The sequence below is a fragment of the Empidonax traillii genome, unplaced genomic scaffold (genome assembly GCF_003031625.1).
Source record: "Empidonax traillii isolate 1590-97213 ecotype Southwest subspecies unplaced genomic scaffold, ASM303162v1 scaffold341:size590984, whole genome shotgun sequence".
Lineage (NCBI taxonomy): Eukaryota > Metazoa > Chordata > Aves > Passeriformes > Tyrannidae > Empidonax > Empidonax traillii.
In genome coordinates, this window is record NW_020955534.1 from 56525 (window position 1) to 73409 (window position 16885).

The 16885-nt window shown below is 44.4% G+C and overlaps 1 protein-coding gene across 2 annotated transcripts; it reads left to right on the plus strand.

The window, feature by feature from the left end:
• The first annotated feature begins 2599 nt into the window (after positions 1-2599).
• Positions 2600-16227, plus strand: STX12 (syntaxin 12). 2 transcript variants are annotated; one of them, XM_027892186.1, is made up of 9 exons: positions 2600-2750; positions 5960-6029; positions 7812-7911; positions 9585-9722; positions 10605-10648; positions 12513-12618; positions 13083-13155; positions 13323-13405; positions 14790-16227. In XM_027892186.1, exons 1-9 carry the CDS (start codon positions 2642-2644, stop codon positions 14880-14882), a joined length of 816 nt encoding a protein of 271 aa, XP_027747987.1. In that variant the 5' UTR covers positions 2600-2641; the 3' UTR covers positions 14883-16227. The 2 variants fall into 2 exon arrangements, with proteins under 2 accessions (XP_027747987.1, XP_027747988.1); XM_027892187.1 differs by having other exon boundaries at positions 14793-16227.
• Positions 16228-16885: the final 658 nt, after the last annotated feature.

Sequence of the window (16885 nt, forward strand, 5' to 3'; positions counted from 1 at the left end):
CTGTAAACTTTTTTCTTACAACCAAGCTTTACTTTTTCTACAGGGATGGACAGAACTGGAGCTGGAGGATCCAGGGACAAACACAGATTGATTTTGCAGTCTAACAGTTATCCCTGATGGTGATGGATGTGTGTAGAGTGGGAAATAGCCAGCATGAAGATTGAGCTGATCTCCCTTACTCCCCCATGGGTCAGTCAATATGTGCAGTGAAATCATGACCCAGACATTTCCTGGAATCAATATTTTCATTGGTCTTCCCAAAAAAAACCTCATCAAACCCCAACTCCCATGGCACAAAAGCATCTAGAGAAGACACTGGCACTGTTCAACCAGGCACTGTTGTGTGTAAATTATCAGGCCAGAAACTTCTACAGTAAAGCATGTCCATCTTCAAGTGACCTCCTCTGAGCTGACACTGAAAACGCAGAACAAAAGAGAAAGAAAAATATCTCCTCCTGTCTCAGATGAGAGTGTTGTTATTCTTCAAAGGGAGGGAGTGTGGGATTTTATCACCACAAACAATGCCACACTAACATGGACAGTCTTTCACAGGAACAGCTCACCCAGGAGAACATATTGTACATCCACCTGCAGCCAAACAACTCCAGCTTCATTGCAGATCTTCAGGAAACATGAATTCAATGCAACCAAGACAGGGATCTGGATTTTCACAGTAGCCTTCTGTCAAGAGACAAAGAAAACCCTTTTAAATTGCTGCTTCTTTTCTTTAAAGTATATTTTCATCTCCTGACAATGGTTTGCTTATTTAGTGTACGTAAGAGTCCAAATTATTTGCTCCTGCAGTCCAACACCACCATATGTTTGCTTTACTTACATTTATTTTACAAAGCCTTGTTCAGAAATATAATATTTGAGACATGAGGGTTATTTCTCCTAGAATACTTATGAAGCTGAAAAGCAAGTTCCAGTTTGTTAATGCAGGTTCTAGTTTGTTAATGTCTTAAACAGAGTAAAAAGTAGTGCATCATTAAAATGTGTAGCACTGTTTTTTGGAATTTACTACATTCTATTTCAAAATAGTTTCTGTTGCAAATGGTGCCTTCTCCACTCCTGGTCTTCTTTGTCAGAAGCCCTGTTTGTGCTCACCAAAGATTTGATGACTGTGAACAAGTGTTTTAACAGTTTGGGACCTGCAAATATTTGCCTCCAGGCTGCTTCAAGCAAGCAAGGTCAAACCAACTTCAACAAACTGCTCACATGCATTAAGTTGAATAAATATCTATTTAAAGAATCACAGAATGGTTTGGGTTGGAAGGAACCTCGTTCCACCCCCTGTCATGGGCAGGCACATCTTCCACTAGCTCAGGTTGCTCCAAGCCCCATCCAACCTGGCCTTGGACACTTCCAGGGATCCAGGGGCAGCCACAGCTTCTCTGGGCAACCTGGGCCAGGGCCTGCCCACCCTCACAGGGAACAATTTCTTCCCAATATTCCATCTAACCTTGCCCTCTGGCAGTGGGAAGCCATTCCTTCCTGCCCTATCTCTCCATGTCCTTGTCCAAAGTCCCTCTGCTGTTCTTGTGGAGCCTCTTTAGGCACTGGAAGGCCACAACAAAGTCACCCTGGAGCCTTCTCTTCTCTTCTATACAAGTTTCATCCATGGCCTTGCTTCATATTTACCATAATTTTGACCTGTTGTGGACACTTCTGGAATTAGAAGTTTGTTGTTGTATCAAGCACTTCTCAAAGAAATATTTACACTCTATATTTTAATCACATATACACTGACTTCTTTAGTTTCTACATGGCATGACCTCAGATTTTTTATTTAAAGATTAGATGTACTTTAGTTACTTAAAATACTACAGCTTCTGCAGCAGGGAGCAGAAATGGATTGTTCACTTAAGCTTCTTTGCTCTTGATTTGAAAGCATTATTTGAAAGCATTGTTACTGGCTGCCACACCACCCTCACCTGGGCTGGGCTGATCTGCCTGTATTGAGGATGGGAGCGACTGATCCCCTGTACCGGGCACTGCTGAGGCACCAGAGTTCAGTTCTGGGCCCCTCACTTCAAAAGGGACATTGAGGGGCTTGAGCGTGTCCAGGGAAGGGCAGCAAGGCTCGGGAAAGGTCTAGAAACACAAGGAAGGGCTGAGGGAGCTGGGTTGGTTTGCTGTGGGGGAGGCTCAGGGGGGACCTCATCGCCCTCCACAACCCCTGACATGAGGCTGGGGTGGGGGGGGGGCCGGTCTGTTCTGCCGTGCCTGCTGTGAGAGCACCAGAGGAAATGGCCCTAAGCTAAAACGGGGCAGACTCAGACATTACAAACGCGTTTTCACTGTTGGGGCGGTCAGGGATGGGCAAGGCTGCCCGGGGAGGTGGCGAAGTCACCGTCCCTGGAGGGGTTCGGGAGGCGCTGGGCGGTGCGGGGCAGCGGCTCAGGGGTTACAGCGGCGGCGCCGGGCGGGCGGTGGGACTGGAGGGAAGCCGAGGGTCTCCTCCACTCCCGGGGATTCAGTGACTCCGCCACCCCGCCCTTCACCCCTTCCTGCCCTCCCTTCTCCCTGCCCTCCCTTCTCCCTGCCCTCCCTCAGCCCGGCCCGCCATGGCGCAGGCGCGGGGTGCGCGCAGGCGCTGGCGGTGCTGGCGGCGGGGCGGCCGCGCTCGCTCGGCCCGGCCATGTCGCTGGGGCCGCTGGAGCCGCGGGGCTCCGCGCCCGGCCCGCCGCGGGACTTCAGCGCCATCGTCCAGACATGCAGCGCCAACGTGCAGCGCATCGCGCAGTACAGTGAGTGCGGGGGGCCGGGGGCGCGGCTGGGGCTGGGGGCGCGGCGGAGTCTCCTGGGGCGGTGCCGGGCGGGGGTGCCCGGGGCGGGCGGGCCCGGCTGGGGCCCGGCTCCCTCGGGTGTTCCCCGGGTGTTCCCCAGCCCTGCTCTCTGAGCCCCTGTCACCGGGCGGCACCGGCGCCCGGCCGGCCCCAGGGAGGGGCAGCGGGAGCCCGAGGAGCCGGCGCTGCTGCCGTGCCGGGGTGCTGCTCCCTTGGGGTGTCCCTGCGGACCTGGTGGTGCTGCTTCTTGGCCGCGGGGTTGTCGTTAGAGAAAGTTATCGGTATTGTGAGCTGATCGTAGAAATCTCGGTGCTGACCGCTGGGATGCCGCTCGCTGAAGGAGTCACTTCCAAAAGAGCCTTTGGTGTAAGCCTTCCTAAGGACACAGCCTTTGCTGGATGGGGCATTAATTGTTCAAGTAGCCATGCAAGTCTTTAGGGGCAAGGTCAGTGGAACATGTTGGTTCCTCAGAAAGTTGGTGAATTCTCTGATTATTCAAAGCTATTAATATCACTGAAACTGCTTTGGTCAGTCATGTTCATTTCCTCTTGGTACAGGCATAGCTGAACTGCTTCAAAGCTCACCAAATAACATGGCTTGTCTGCTTTTTTCCCTTTTTTTCCGTTTTTTTTTTCCTTCTTCTTCACACTCCTCCTTTCCTTGAGACTTCAGTGAGCCTCCTGTTCTAAGCAGCTCAGCTTCTCTCTCTCATAGGACAGGCTTTGCTATCTTATGACCCGCAGCCATCCTATCTCCATGCACTGCCCATCTCAAATAAAACAAATAGCCTTACAGTCTTATCGAGGTGGGTGGGAACTCTCAGAACATCTGACTTAACGTTACAGTAGTTAACTTCACTACACATAATGTAAAAGCTTTCCATTCAGGCCTGGGAGAGAAAGATACATTGAAGCCTTAAGGCTGCCCTCATTTCTCCTTTCATTCGCTAAGGAAAAGAGCAGACAAACAGTAGGCACAGCTGAGTGTTATACACTCCTTTGGAAAATCTCTGTAGAGTGAGCATTTCGCACAAAATGTACAGAAAACTGGTGGCCTGAGCTGGCAAAACTGTTACTTGCTCAGCTAATGTAAGAGTCCTGCAGATAGGGCAGAGATCAAAGTGTTTTAAGTAATCTTAATTGTCCAATAGTCAGTACATGGAATTAAAAGGTCTTGGTGACTGAAAACTGTTGACTGAGGGGGCTCTCTGTGTTGGTGCATCCCCACTGTCCAAAGAATAAAGAGCTCTAGCCCCTTCTTTTGGTTTCCCAGGCACTTTCCTCTCGTTTTTTGTAGACTGTGTGTTGCTGTCGGCTGAGATAAACTAAGCAAAGCAAACTGCTGAACCTGGCTCAGGGCAGGACAAACAGCACATTGCCTGGCCTGGAAAAAGGACTGTACAAGAACCTCCCCCAGTGGAGAAAAATAAGTCCCAGGGTGTCTGGACATTATGGCACAAATGCCATTTGCCAAGTCCTCGGCATCCTCATATGCAGTGCTGTCCCCGTGCTGTTTGTAACCAACCTGACTATGAATTTTTCTGACCTTCCTGTGCCTGACAGAGCTGTGAAATATGTGCAGTCTTGCTTGCTGGAAGCCAAGCTCAGAGTATAAGGAGTTGCCAGCTCCTCATTGTGTGACCTAATAGAAGTCTGGAATTCTCAGTGAGAATATCCTCAGCTGATGCAAAAGCTAATTACTGGCTTATTACTGATTAGCTCATATTGCAGCCGTAGCTGAGCTACCCTTCTTATAAGCCACTGGACATCACTTGAAAAGAAGTGGCTGTTGTAGGGATCTGATGTTTCTCCAGCAACACATTTAATCCAGTGCAGAGGCTCCAGGCTGAAAGCAGAAGTTATCCAGGAGGATGTCACTGAATTGGAAGAATTCTCTTGTTAAACTCATGGGGTAATTCAGTACAGCTGTCTGTGGAACTGTATTAGAGTGACCCTCCTTGGTCTTACCTCTCAGTGGTGATGTGATAACATATGATTTCATGATCGATTTGAGCTGATCAATCTTTGTGCTGCTGTTGTAAGTGCTGAGCTCAGCACTTCAGTAATGATAAAAACTGTGCTGCTGCAGAGTAAAGTGGAGCAGCTTCTTGTTCTGTCAAAAAAGTATTTTAAGGTAGAGGGAGTGGGGAGAGAAAATGCTACTTGTCTTTTAGGTAAGTTAATGGTTTGATGTGATTTGTTGTGTGGTTTCGTGCCTACACAAGGAAAATAGTGGAAAAACACAAGAGATGGGGAGAAGAAGGTCTTGAACTTGCACTACAACATGATTTCAAATTGATGAAAGCCACCTGTGAAGTGCACATTGCTATCTGCTGTTCTCGAAAGATTGTTTGGGCCAGTATTGTGAAAGGTTTGGGCTATCATGAGTAGAAAAATTAGAGCTTGGTTGGGTGTTTTGGGAAACTGATACCAATCCTTGGTTGTTGGTTTTTTTCTTTTTTTTTTTTTTTTTTTAACAGAGTTGTAATAATTTAAGTGATTTAAAGATATGTAAAAGTGGCAATGCAGCATAGTGAAGCTGTTGGTCTAAAAAGGTCGAGGAAGAGGAGAGCACAATGTTTAACCCTGAAGACAAGTCTCTGGAGCTATCTGTGCCTCACTATCACTTTCTTATCTGAAAGTTTGTTAGGCTGAATCATGTCTAGGTAGGGATGTTTAATATACACTTTGCATTTCACAGAATCCCAGAACAGCTGGGGTTGGAAGGGACCTCTGGAGTTCATCTGCTCCAACCCCTGCTAAAGCAGGTTCCCCCAGAGCAGGCTGTGCAGGATGGCATCCAGGCAGGGTTCAAATATCTCCAGGGAAGGAGGCTCCACAGCCTCTCTGGGCAGCCTGTTCCAGGGCTCTGTCACCCTCACAGCTAAGGAATTTTTCCTCGTGTTTAGATGGAAATTCCTGTGTTTCAGTTGTGCCTGTTGCCCTGTGTCCTGTCACTGGGCACCACTGGGAAGAGTTGGGCCCCATCCTCTTGGCATTTACTTTTAAGATACTTGTATATATTTAAAGCAAAGAATGTAAGTGTTGTCTTACTAGTTTAAGTCCAACATTGAAATAAATCCTTTTAAAGCTGAAAGAATACATTCAAGAAGGAATCAAATACATTAGAACTTGTCTTACTAACTCATCTTGTGATCTCTTTATCTTCAGCTGCTCAGATAAAGAATTTGATGAGCCAGCTGGGAACTAAGCAGGATTCCAGCAAGCTTCAGGAGAACTTGTAAGTATTTAATGAGCAAACACTGGTATAGGTCCTCTGATTTCTCTCTGTATTCTTAGAGGAACTGGGTTACTTGCTGTGGGGAAATGCTTTATGAGATACATTTAGTACGGTCCTACAAACCCAAAATGAGTAGCCGCAGTAAGTCGTTTACTGGACAAATTAAAGTGTTTCTGCAGGACTCTGATGAAGCCATTCCAAACTGCTGGATGGGGATGGATCTATACTGTTCTTCTATATAGCTTTTCTATAGTTTATTTTAAAAGTAGTAGTACCTCAGCCATGCATTAGCATTGGCTGTGCTCTGAGGAGCAGCCACAGGAGCTTCATTTGTGGCGTAGAAGAAATGAATGCCATAGGAGGTACTTGGTCCTCACATGAGACCAGTAAGGAAAAACATCAGTGAATCCCCATAATTATGGTGAAAGAGTAGTTTGTAGTACAGATGGATTTAGGCGGTAGAAAGATTAGCAATCCTATGTGGCAGCCAAAATGTCACATGTAATTTCAGAAGAATGATGTGCCAGAGGGGGACAAAGTAGATGATGTTTAAACAGGTGTAGTCCAAACTGACTCCTGGAGAGACTGAACAGGGACTCTCTGTGTCTGTGCATCTTTCACAAATTCATAGAGCATAAATAGCAAGTTATAAAAAGAATAATTTCCAGGGGGTCATCAAAGAAAACTTGGAAGTCGGTTCTTCTGTTCTCTCTTCATGCGACTGTACCTTGGATTTCTGAATGCACAACTTACCTGGATTTTATAATAGCTGATTTTTTGGATAAGTTCATGACTTGTGGTGGAAGGTGCATACACCACATCTGAAGGATGAGATCAGAGCCCAGTTAGGAGAGAAAGGGATTTGCTTCCTTGAGCTTCTCAGTTGACTCAATCTCTATTTAATCGGTAGATTAAAGAACTAATCACTGATGGCCAAACAAATGCTTTTCCATTTAATGTCACTGTAGAAGTGTCATAATCTCTACCCTTTGAGGTCAGAGTGGCTGCACCCCACAAATTGTCAGCTGCCATACAAACTTAATACCAAAATACAGAGATGGTTTATTCAGCTCACATGTACAGCTTGGAAAATAACGGAGCCTGAATGCCTCAATTTACATATCTGTTGGCTGAGTATGTGACTTTCTTTTAGCATCTTGTACCCATTGAATGCAAGATAAATAGTTTCTTGGTTTAGCATTTTGTGTCATCCTGGTTTACAGTGTAGTTTTTGTGGATTAGGCACTTTGCATAAATAAACTTCAAATTGTAACGTGGTTGGAAAACATAAAGGCTCAAGGGAAAGCCTTGCAATTCCTGAAGTAGATGATGTATCATTCCTCTTTCTGACCATTACTTTTCACAAGAAGGAAGAATTTAATATTTCAGAGTCCCTGTACTATGGAGTTGGCGGTTGTTAAGTAAACAGTTAATTACTAATTGGTACCACAAGGAATTCACCCTGAGAGAGGGATTATGTTCACTGAACAAAGTTGTTTCTTTCTTATGCAACTGGAGAAAAAAATATTTTTTAAACCACTGAATTATACTAGTTAGCAGAGAGCACAGAAATTATTTGAATATTTTTTTAAAAATGTAGTCCAGAGTCAAGTTGATATGAAAAACTAAACATACTTCTCTGATCCTTTAGGTTGAAAAAAAACCTACTGTAAAGCTGTGTGATCTCAGAACCCTTATTTAGTAATCATTTTGGACACTAAAATGCTCAGAGACTGCTTTTTAGGTAGAACTTGTGTAACCGCTTTTGAACTTTTATTTCAGACAACAGCTGCAGCACTCTGCAAACCGCCTTGCCAAAGAGACCAATGAATATCTCAAGGAGTTGGGGTCTCTGCCACTCCCCCTGTCTGCTTCTGAACAGGTAGGCAGGCAGAATTTTCTGGGCATATTTCTAGATCACTCATTTTTTGAAATTAGCATGGACCACAACCTCCCAGAGCCTGAACTGGCACAGCTGAAGTGAAGTAGGGAAACTCATTAAACTGGCTGCGTATATGACACTGGAAAAACACTGTTTCCCAGGGGCAAATAAGTATTAAACTTTCTCACATGAGAATAAGAGACCCTAAATGTTCAGGGAGAGGTTAGTATGCAATTCTGGTTTTCTGAGTAAATTTCTGAAAAATAATCTTGTTTACAAAGTACCTGGTGGTGCAAGGCAGTGTTTTAGGATAAGAGCTCAGAGCAAACTGCCTGTCAGTATGAAATGTGATCATGCCAGAAAGCTTTCCCTTGCATGTGATTTATTGGTGGGGGAAGGGGAGAAGCTGACTCACCTTGCTCATATTTGAATAAAGCAAAATATAACAAGGCAAAGATTATGATTTTATCTTTTAGCAAATAGTAATTCGAGTTCACCCTCCCTATGGGAGAGGGGGGGGACAATCCTGTGCTATTCATGTTAATCCACCACTACGTGCTTTTGTGATGCTGTTGTGGGATGATCTGGGGATGTGGGTCAGCAGATGTTGTTTTGGCCTATTTCTGTATTTAAACGTTTATATGCTGGTTGGAAGCATGGCCACATTTTGCTGGTTTGGTCAGCAAATATTCTTCTGTTAATCTTCCTGTGGTGAACAAAATCCTGTCATGTGCATCTCACTGAATGCAGCCCAGGGAAAATTCAGTCAAAATCTGCAGGACCTGGAGCACAGCATGCTGAGGGTCTGCTCTGGCACAAGGGTCGTTGCTTCAGAGGGCTCAGGTGGAAGCTGTAGTGTGTTATGAGGATGCTCTAGTGGCTTATTACAGAAAAAAATATAATTGAAAAGATTTATTTCCTTGAACTGAGTGTTGAATTGATACAAGCTCAGTGCAGGATTACAGCCCTGGAAAGCCCACAGTTTGAACCAGCTGTTGCAAATCTCTCTATCAGAAAACATAAGGACTGACCTAGTGTTGAGAGTCCTTGGGACAAGCTTTTCCACAACTACTCGTTTCCCATCTCTGGGATGTCTCAAACTCAAAGGACATGTTCTGTGGAAGCTAAACAAGTTGACACTGTAAATTAAGGATGGAAAGCATTGTTGCAACTAATGTATTTGGAGAAAAAATAAACTGAAGTGGTTATCAGGACTAAGGATGTTTTCTGATCTAATAACAGCAGGCATCTAGTGTGGCGTGGCTGGGAGAGACAGGAGAGTGTGGTAAGAAGTTGGCTGAGTAATGGAATGGAGGCTAAAAGAGTTGTAGATAACCCAAAGGTTCATAATGAAATGTGGTGGATTATTGGAATGTGATTTGAATAAAAGTAAAGGTGTAGAAGACCTCTCTGCTCCAGACTTGGAACCAGATTGAAATTGGAGGACTTTGTTGCACAAAACTGGCCTGCAGTGGGCAAGGCGTGGAGTATTTGCAATAGGAATTAAAACCTGGCGGGCTTTGTGTTCTCTCCAGTGCCCCAGACTGTTGGAACCAAAAGATCACTGAATGCCAGTATTCACTGTTATTATTGTGGTGGGGTTTTGAGAGCCTGACAGTTACTTTCTGATGAATGGGAATGTCTGAACAGTTGTTTGTGTTTCAATTCCTCAGCGCCAACAGAGGCTTCAGAAGGAACGATTAATGAATGACTTCTCCGCGGCCTTAAATAACTTCCAGGCAGTTCAGAGGAGAGTCTCAGAGAAGGAAAAGGAGACTGTGGCAAGGGCGAGAGCTGGCTCCCGGATCTCTGTGAGTATTCATGGGAATTTGGGAACAATGAGTCTTCTGAGACATCTTGCGCTTGCCTTCCAACCTGCTGTCTGTCTGCTGGCACCTCACTGAGTGCAGCTGAGCCCTCGGTGTATTGGTTTTGCCACGGCAGATGTTGTAAGGAATCTCTCGTTTCAGTGTGCTCCTTGTCGATGTAGAGGAGGGAAGGAATCCTGCTAGTTGCAGTGGAGGATGAGATGGGGAGTCAAAGTACAGTGAACAGCAAAGTATTGCAGGCTGCTCTCCACTTGGTGTCAGCCCTAGGCTGTAAAATTTAAGAGTTCAAATGGAAGCTTACCACACCTTAAATTACACCTTAAATCTCACACTATGGTGCTTTGTATTCTTATAGCTTCTGTCCTGCTAATATCTCCAGTGTGTGTTCAAACCTTTAGCCTCTTATGTTTTGACAACCCCTGTGGCTACTAAGAATTCATAATAAAGAAGCCAATGGAGGCATTTCCCTTCTCTTGCCTCGGGGCCTTGTGTTAGCTCTGCATTCTTAATGTCTGCAAGGGAACACATTTATCTGTTGGATTATGCTCTAAGTTTTTTGCTTTGTGTTGGGAAAGGAAGTGACAAACATTGACAGCTGATCTGGCTAGTTTTGGTCATTCAGTTGCCTCTGATTTGCAGAGACGATCTGAATCTAAAAAGTTAAATGTGAATATGAAGCTAAATCTAATCTTACCTAACTTGAGTTAAATCTGAAAGCTAAATCTGAAAGTTAAATCTGCAGTGACAGTGGGATTCTCCAAGAACTCTCTGAACAGTACGTGCTTTGGTCTTCAAGATGCTGCTGGTGATTTTGTGAGCGGTCCTGGTAGTCTATGAGACTAATGACTCACTTATCTCTTCCAGGCTGATGAACGGTTCAGAGAAGAACAGCTTGTTTCATTTGATAGGTAATAACTTCTTGTACTCTTGAGGTTTTCACTACAAATAACTGAAGTTTTTATGGTAAGATCTGTTATTGTAACTTGGGCCAGACTCTGCTGGCTGAATGCAAAACAAAAAGAGTTGAAAAGCAATTACTACACCACATGTAATATACAATGTAGAAAACTAACTGCATGTGACAGTATTTTATCTTCCTTAAATATGGATAGTGTGATTACTACCCTGAGGGGAATTGTACTGTCCTTAGGATGTGGCATCTGGAGCTCCTGGTCTTCTGGCCTGTAAGCACAAAATTACCAGGCAGGATTTCACTCACTATGACTGTTTCCACAGAGAGCAGCATATTTATTTCATGGGTTTGGGTGTTCTCCAGCAGCCCAGTTAGATACATGCAGAGTAGCAGATTAGGCCGCCTAAAATTCAGAAGCCCTGGACATTAGGTACTAACAGTGTAATCCTAGAACATGCACAACAAGACAGCGTTACTGTCACCTGTCAGACAGTTGTGTTTCTTCTGCAGTAACAGTGTGCCTGCATGGTACATAGCTTTGTAAAGTGTTACATCAACTCTCCAGTGTGGCAAAGAGAAGCAGGGACCCTCCAGAAGTGCCTGTGGTTACTGTGTCAACTGGGCTGAAATCTGTTGGGCCTGTCTGGATAAAGCCTTTCACTTTCTGAGTCAAGAGCCTTTGCTTACCTGTCTCAGCTGTATATCCTCCCCCTGCAAACTGCCCTTCATTGCTCAGCTGCCTGTTGTGCATCCCTTCATTAGCCCTGGGCTCTCCCACAGAGTCGGGGTGAAGCCCCAGGCTGTTCAGTTATGCAGGGGCTGGGGTGAGTTGGAAGGCCTTGCACACTAAAGCAGTGGGACCCACACAGGTACCTGTTCATGCAGAGCTCTTAGCCCAGTGAGAGATGGTGGCACTCAGCAGCTCTTGCACATTCAAAGCTCTTCCTGTGTGCTACGTGCCAGAAACTTCTGCTTTAAAGATCTGCAAACCCTGCAGTCACATCAGAGCTGAATTGCTGGAATGGTCAGCTACATGACCCACTCATGTAGTTTATCTTCATTTCTTTAGGCACTTTGAGGCTTTAAAATTTACTATTTAGTGCTGTCTTCCAAACACTGGAATGGAATAGTGCTTCCTGGCACAGTTCTCTATTGAAAAGATGGAGATGTTGCCCTTGAAGAACTTTCTAAGCTGAACATAGAGATGGCCTTGTGTTATAGGTGCTGGCTGCACTATAACTGGTGTAACTTCTGCAGCAGTTGTGAAGAACCAGCTCATCAGGAGAGAGGTAGACTGGGATGCAGAGTTACTGGGTTTTAACATCTCTTTTGGTGTGTAATTTAATTTGAAGTTCTTACTAGACTAATGAATTAAAATACTAAAACACTTAAATCTTATCCCCAATGCCAGATAGCAAGCAAGAGTCTTTGTCAGACACTTATCAGGTGTCCTTTTGTTCTGATAATGTGCTTGCAGGCTGCTCTCTACCAAAATGTTTACCCTGATTTCTTCCTTTTGGGGAAATACTAAGAAGGAAGGAAGGTACAAGTATTAAAAAAAAGCAGAACTGAAGTAAGCAGGTTTCTTCTCTAATGCTGTAGATAACTGTCACAGAGCGTTCTATGTAACTGCTTTCCAATTTCTTCACTTTGCCTGGTCTGTCCCTTTTTTCAGTTGTTCCAGTTTATGACCATTGTCACAAATTAGTCCTATCCCTGTGCACAATGCAAGGGCCAAGAACCTGGGGGTTGTTCTGTAGGAAACTCTTCAATTTTAACTCACTGGTGCTTTGCTATAAATGCAGCGTGGATGTACCTATAGTCAGAGAGAGTCATACTGTCTTTCCCTCTCTTTGCAGTGGTGAAGATTGGAATCAAATGCAGTCTCAGGAAGAAGATGTGGCAATAACTGAACAGGACCTTGAACTCATTAAAGAAAGAGAAACTGCAATCAGGCAATTAGAGGTGACCAGTAGATCCTGCCCAGTTAACAGTATTGGGAGATAAATCAAAGGAGTGCAGTGCTAACTAAAGGGATGGGCTGAGGAGAGCTGGATGTGGAGGACCAGAGTTCCTTGTAGAGAGGATTGATGCCAAGATCAATCTCGCCGCTCCTGTTGAAGGAGATATATTTGCCTTCAGTGTTCACTGGTGGTCCTTCAGACATGGCCAGAGCAACTCATGTTACAGTGATCATCTCAGTTCCATACTGGGTTAATTGCGAGTGGCATGAAACAAATATTCAGTAGCAGGAGTATTGTAGGCCCCTGTGTTAATCCCCAGTTGCACAGACAGTAACTTCAAGCCACCTCAGTCAGTGAATGCTGGTGTCTATTCTGACCTTTTGAGTACCTCAGAAGAGGTACTGAGTGAGGATTAGAAAAATTGTACCCAGTGTTTGCTGTAACTTGTTAAACTGTTGTCTTCAGGCAGACATTTTGGATGTCAATCAGATATTTAAGGATTTAGCCATGATGATTCATGACCAAGGAGATATGATTGGTAAGTGCATTTGGATAATAAGTTTCTTCTTAGTTCACTTACAAGTTTTGCCTATATAGTTTAAATTTTCCAGTTTTTGCGTTAAAAGTATTGCATTTCTGGTTATAATTTTTAAACACTGAAGCCCTGAAATATTTTACAGTGAGTTCTCTTGTTTTTTTCCATAGATAGCATAGAGGCAAATGTGGAAAGTGCAGAAGTTCATGTGGAAAGAGCCAGTGAGCAGTTACAGAGAGCTGCCTATTATCAGGTAAATTCTGTGTGCTTGTTTTATTGTCAGGGTATAGTTGAGCAATAATGGAACAGGCAGAGCAAGACACATACTGAGGCCTGCAGCACACCAAACTAGTTATTAAAGCCAGCTTGTGCAAGCTGGCACTCATTCAAAATTGGCTGCAAAGAATATAATACAAAGCATTTGAGTCAAAAACATAGTATTGAAATTCACCTTCTACTTCAGAGGAGACAGTCTGTCCCTTCATATAAATGTGCTCTGCAAGACTAAGTAGTTACCTGTCTTTGTTGTTCTTAGGAGGTAGCAGAACAAACAAGAACAAATTCTTATGTTGTATCCAACTTGTAAACGTATTAGCCAAGACACTGGCATGCAAAAATCCATGCCCAGACTTGGGAAACTTCTGGTGACTAGGATTTGCAGCTCTCCTTTCCTTCTGCTGAGTTTCTCTGCCAGAGTCTGCCCTACCTGTCCCACCAGGTCTCTTGCAGTGGCTCTCATTGTTGCTTTACAAGCAATGTTTTCTGTAGGTTCCTTTCATCACCCTTGTCCCTGTAGGTCCAGGTTCTGTGAGGGAGTAAGGGTTCTGCTTAGTCACTGCTGGGACTTCAGACTTCCACACAAGAGAAAGAAATAATGCACTCTTCCAAGCTGTTAAGTGGGAGGTACTGGAAAGCAATAAAACTCCAGCGCTGTTTAGTGCAGGGAAGAAAAGTAGCTTTGACCATCTGGCAGCATTTAATGGTATTGTCTCTCTCCATGGCTTCCTTTACAAAGTTTTGGGGTGTTCATAAATTTAAGTTTGGGAGCTATTGGACATGTTTTGGATGTGTTTTTTCTGGGTGGAGAAGGAAGTGGTTATATAGAACTACCTTCAAATCCTTAGATGCCAAGTTAAAAATATTTGGTGTATGTGGGTTGACTGTAGTTTCCTGTGATGAATAAAGTGAGCAAAGCTGCAAAATCCAAGTACAGTAACTGTATGTGAAATCATTCAAACTGTAGAAATGCAACACCAAGCCTAAGTGGCCAAGGGGGGATTGTATCAGAGAACTACTTGGGAGGTTGATTAGGCTTACCTGAAAAACCTCAATAGCTGGAAAGGTTTGGCTTTCTCTGAGCCTTGTATTTTCCTTAAGAGAAGCAAAACCTGTCACGTTACGACTTTAATGCATCTCTTTGACCATTGCACTCCTAAAACTAAAACCATTCATCTCTTGAATCATGCAGTTAAAGGAACACGTAAAAGTGTTCAGACTACATTGGTTACTTCTCTTGAGTAACTGTGGGTGCCAAGTGCTCTGGTTCACCAAAGTTAGTAACAGGAATGGTGGCCTTGCTTTTTTCTCTTGTCAACTGTTCTGGTGTCAGTGGCTTTTTTTTTTTCTTCTCTTATTAGAAGAAATCCCGTAAGAAGATCTGTATCCTGATGTTTGGCCTTGCTGTGGCCTGTCTAATCATAGGATTGATTATCTGGGGGACAAGCAAATGAAATCTTCCCATGGAACCCAATCTCACTGCTGAGATTTTCTTCTCTCGGAACCAACGAGCTGACAGGTCTTGGAGATGAATTGCCCACCCTGAGAGCACGAGCTGGAACTACTTCTAGTAATAGATATTAGCAACTAATGTGCAGATAACTAGTATTTGGAATTAGTGAACCATGGAGACAGTATTTGTCAGTTTATATACAAATTATATTGTTTTATGTAACTAAAACCTTGTGGTTTTGCTTTCTGTATTGTATTATTCCCTGTCCCAACTGTATGCTGAAGTGAGATCAATAATTGGAGATGTCTTGTTTTTGACAACTGGCACAACTTTAACATTTTGTGTATGTAGGTAACTTTGTTGGACTGGAATGAGAATGACATAGAAAGACAGCACACCACCAAGTCACATTACATAAACCCAGCAGTTTCTAAAGTCTCCACTATCTGCCCCATGGTTTTATTGTCTCCAAGTGGCTGTGGTTCTAGATTCTCTTGAAGAGAAAGATGTTGTTACAGATTCCAAAGGCAAGGAGAGTTTGCGTGGATGATGATTGGAACCACTGCGTGCTAAAGGTCAGTTTAGCCTTGAGACTTGTAACTGTGTTGTTTAATTTTTCAAGTGTGGTTGTGGGTTGGTTTTTCCCAAAAGGCATCATTTGAGGACAGAATGTTCTTTGACTTACACTCTAACAATGCAGCTTCCTTAGACAAACTATCTGGTTGTTTATTAGCCGGCAAATAAATCTCTTCCAATGCTGACTCTCAAGCACTAGGTATACAAAGTTTAGCTGCTACTCCCAGTTGTTTTTAGAAGCTTCCAGGAAGAAAATCACACAAAGGTGAGGAAGTGGGCACCTAAGTTTACAAGTTAGCAAGTTAGATGAGTGTTAGCAGAAACCTTGCTTCTGAAGAAGTACTTCTGAAGCGCATTTGTAGTGTGTCAGTAAATGTTATGTGTGGCTTGTGATTGTCTGGTATTTTCCATTCTTTATGAAATAGAAACTGGCTGAGTGAGGTGCTAGGATTTTCAGGCTGAGGATGTGTGTGCAAATGAAAAAGATTGCTGATTCCAGCTCATGGAGCTGGGCAGAACACAGCAGCCACTCCGCACTTTGTGTAGCTCTGAACTGACATGCACTGAGGGAACTGTAATCTGTCCAAAGCCCAAGGGAGTGTAGTAAATGCAGCATACTGACCCATTTTGTATTTATCTTTATTCCATGTCTCCTCTATAATAAAGTAAATGTGAAAGCTGGGAAGGGAGTGTTCTCCCAATTGCACAGTGGTTTGCACTATTGCGCCATCATTCCGTCTAATAATCATCAATAAACACTTTTAAAAGCCTCTGTCAGAGCTCCTTTCTCTTGCACTTCAGATACTGGCACAGATGTGTTTGCAGTTCCCTCTGTAAGCAGAGTAGAAGACTTTACATCAGCACGGTGTGTCTCCTGCAGCTTTAGTTCAGTGGTCCTGATTCGTAGGTGAAAACACATAATTCCTTTCATGTGGACACACAATATTGCTGGTCTGTGCCTGCCTGCTGCAGGGCAGAGTCCTTGGGTTGTCACACTGCTGTGTGAGAATGAGAGCACTTTCCTCCTCACCGAGCCTAAAAGGGAGCATTGGTGCGTTATTTGTAGACTCCATCCTTCCTCTAGCCTTAGTCCTCCGGAAACTGGAGTTGGGGACACTAGTCCAGGTTTCTGGGCTCGGGTTTGCTGTAAGTGCCTGACTCCCTGCCCTCTGCACCTCAGTGACTGGGGCAGCAGAGCTGCTGCAGACGCCGTTTTTAACAGCCTTGGCTGCTGTTCCTGTGCGTGAGGACTCACCATCGGCACCGCCCGACTTGTGCGGTGAGCCCGGCTCAGGGAAGGGTATTCCGCCGATCCAAGAGTCGCAGGTCGCACTCGGGGGGGCTCCGGCCGTGAGCCGGGCAGGGATGGGCGTTCTTTGGTGCCCGTGGTGGCCGTGCGGGCTCTGAGGCTTTTTCCTGGTCCTGGTT

What these genes read in the sequence shown, in the direction of transcription:
- STX12 (XM_027892186.1), top strand. Translation starts at nt 2,642, where the DNA reads ATGTCGCTGGGGCCGCTGGAGCCGCGGGGCTCCGCGCCCGGCCCGCCG. An exon ending in AGCAAGCTTCAGGAGAACTT is followed by an intron (nt 6,030 to 7,811) that starts GTAAGTATTTAA and finishes CTTTTATTTCAG; the next exon opens with ACAACAGCTGCAGCACTCTG. An exon ending in CCCTGTCTGCTTCTGAACAG is followed by an intron (nt 7,912 to 9,584) that starts GTAGGCAGGCAG and finishes TCAATTCCTCAG; the next exon opens with CGCCAACAGAGGCTTCAGAA.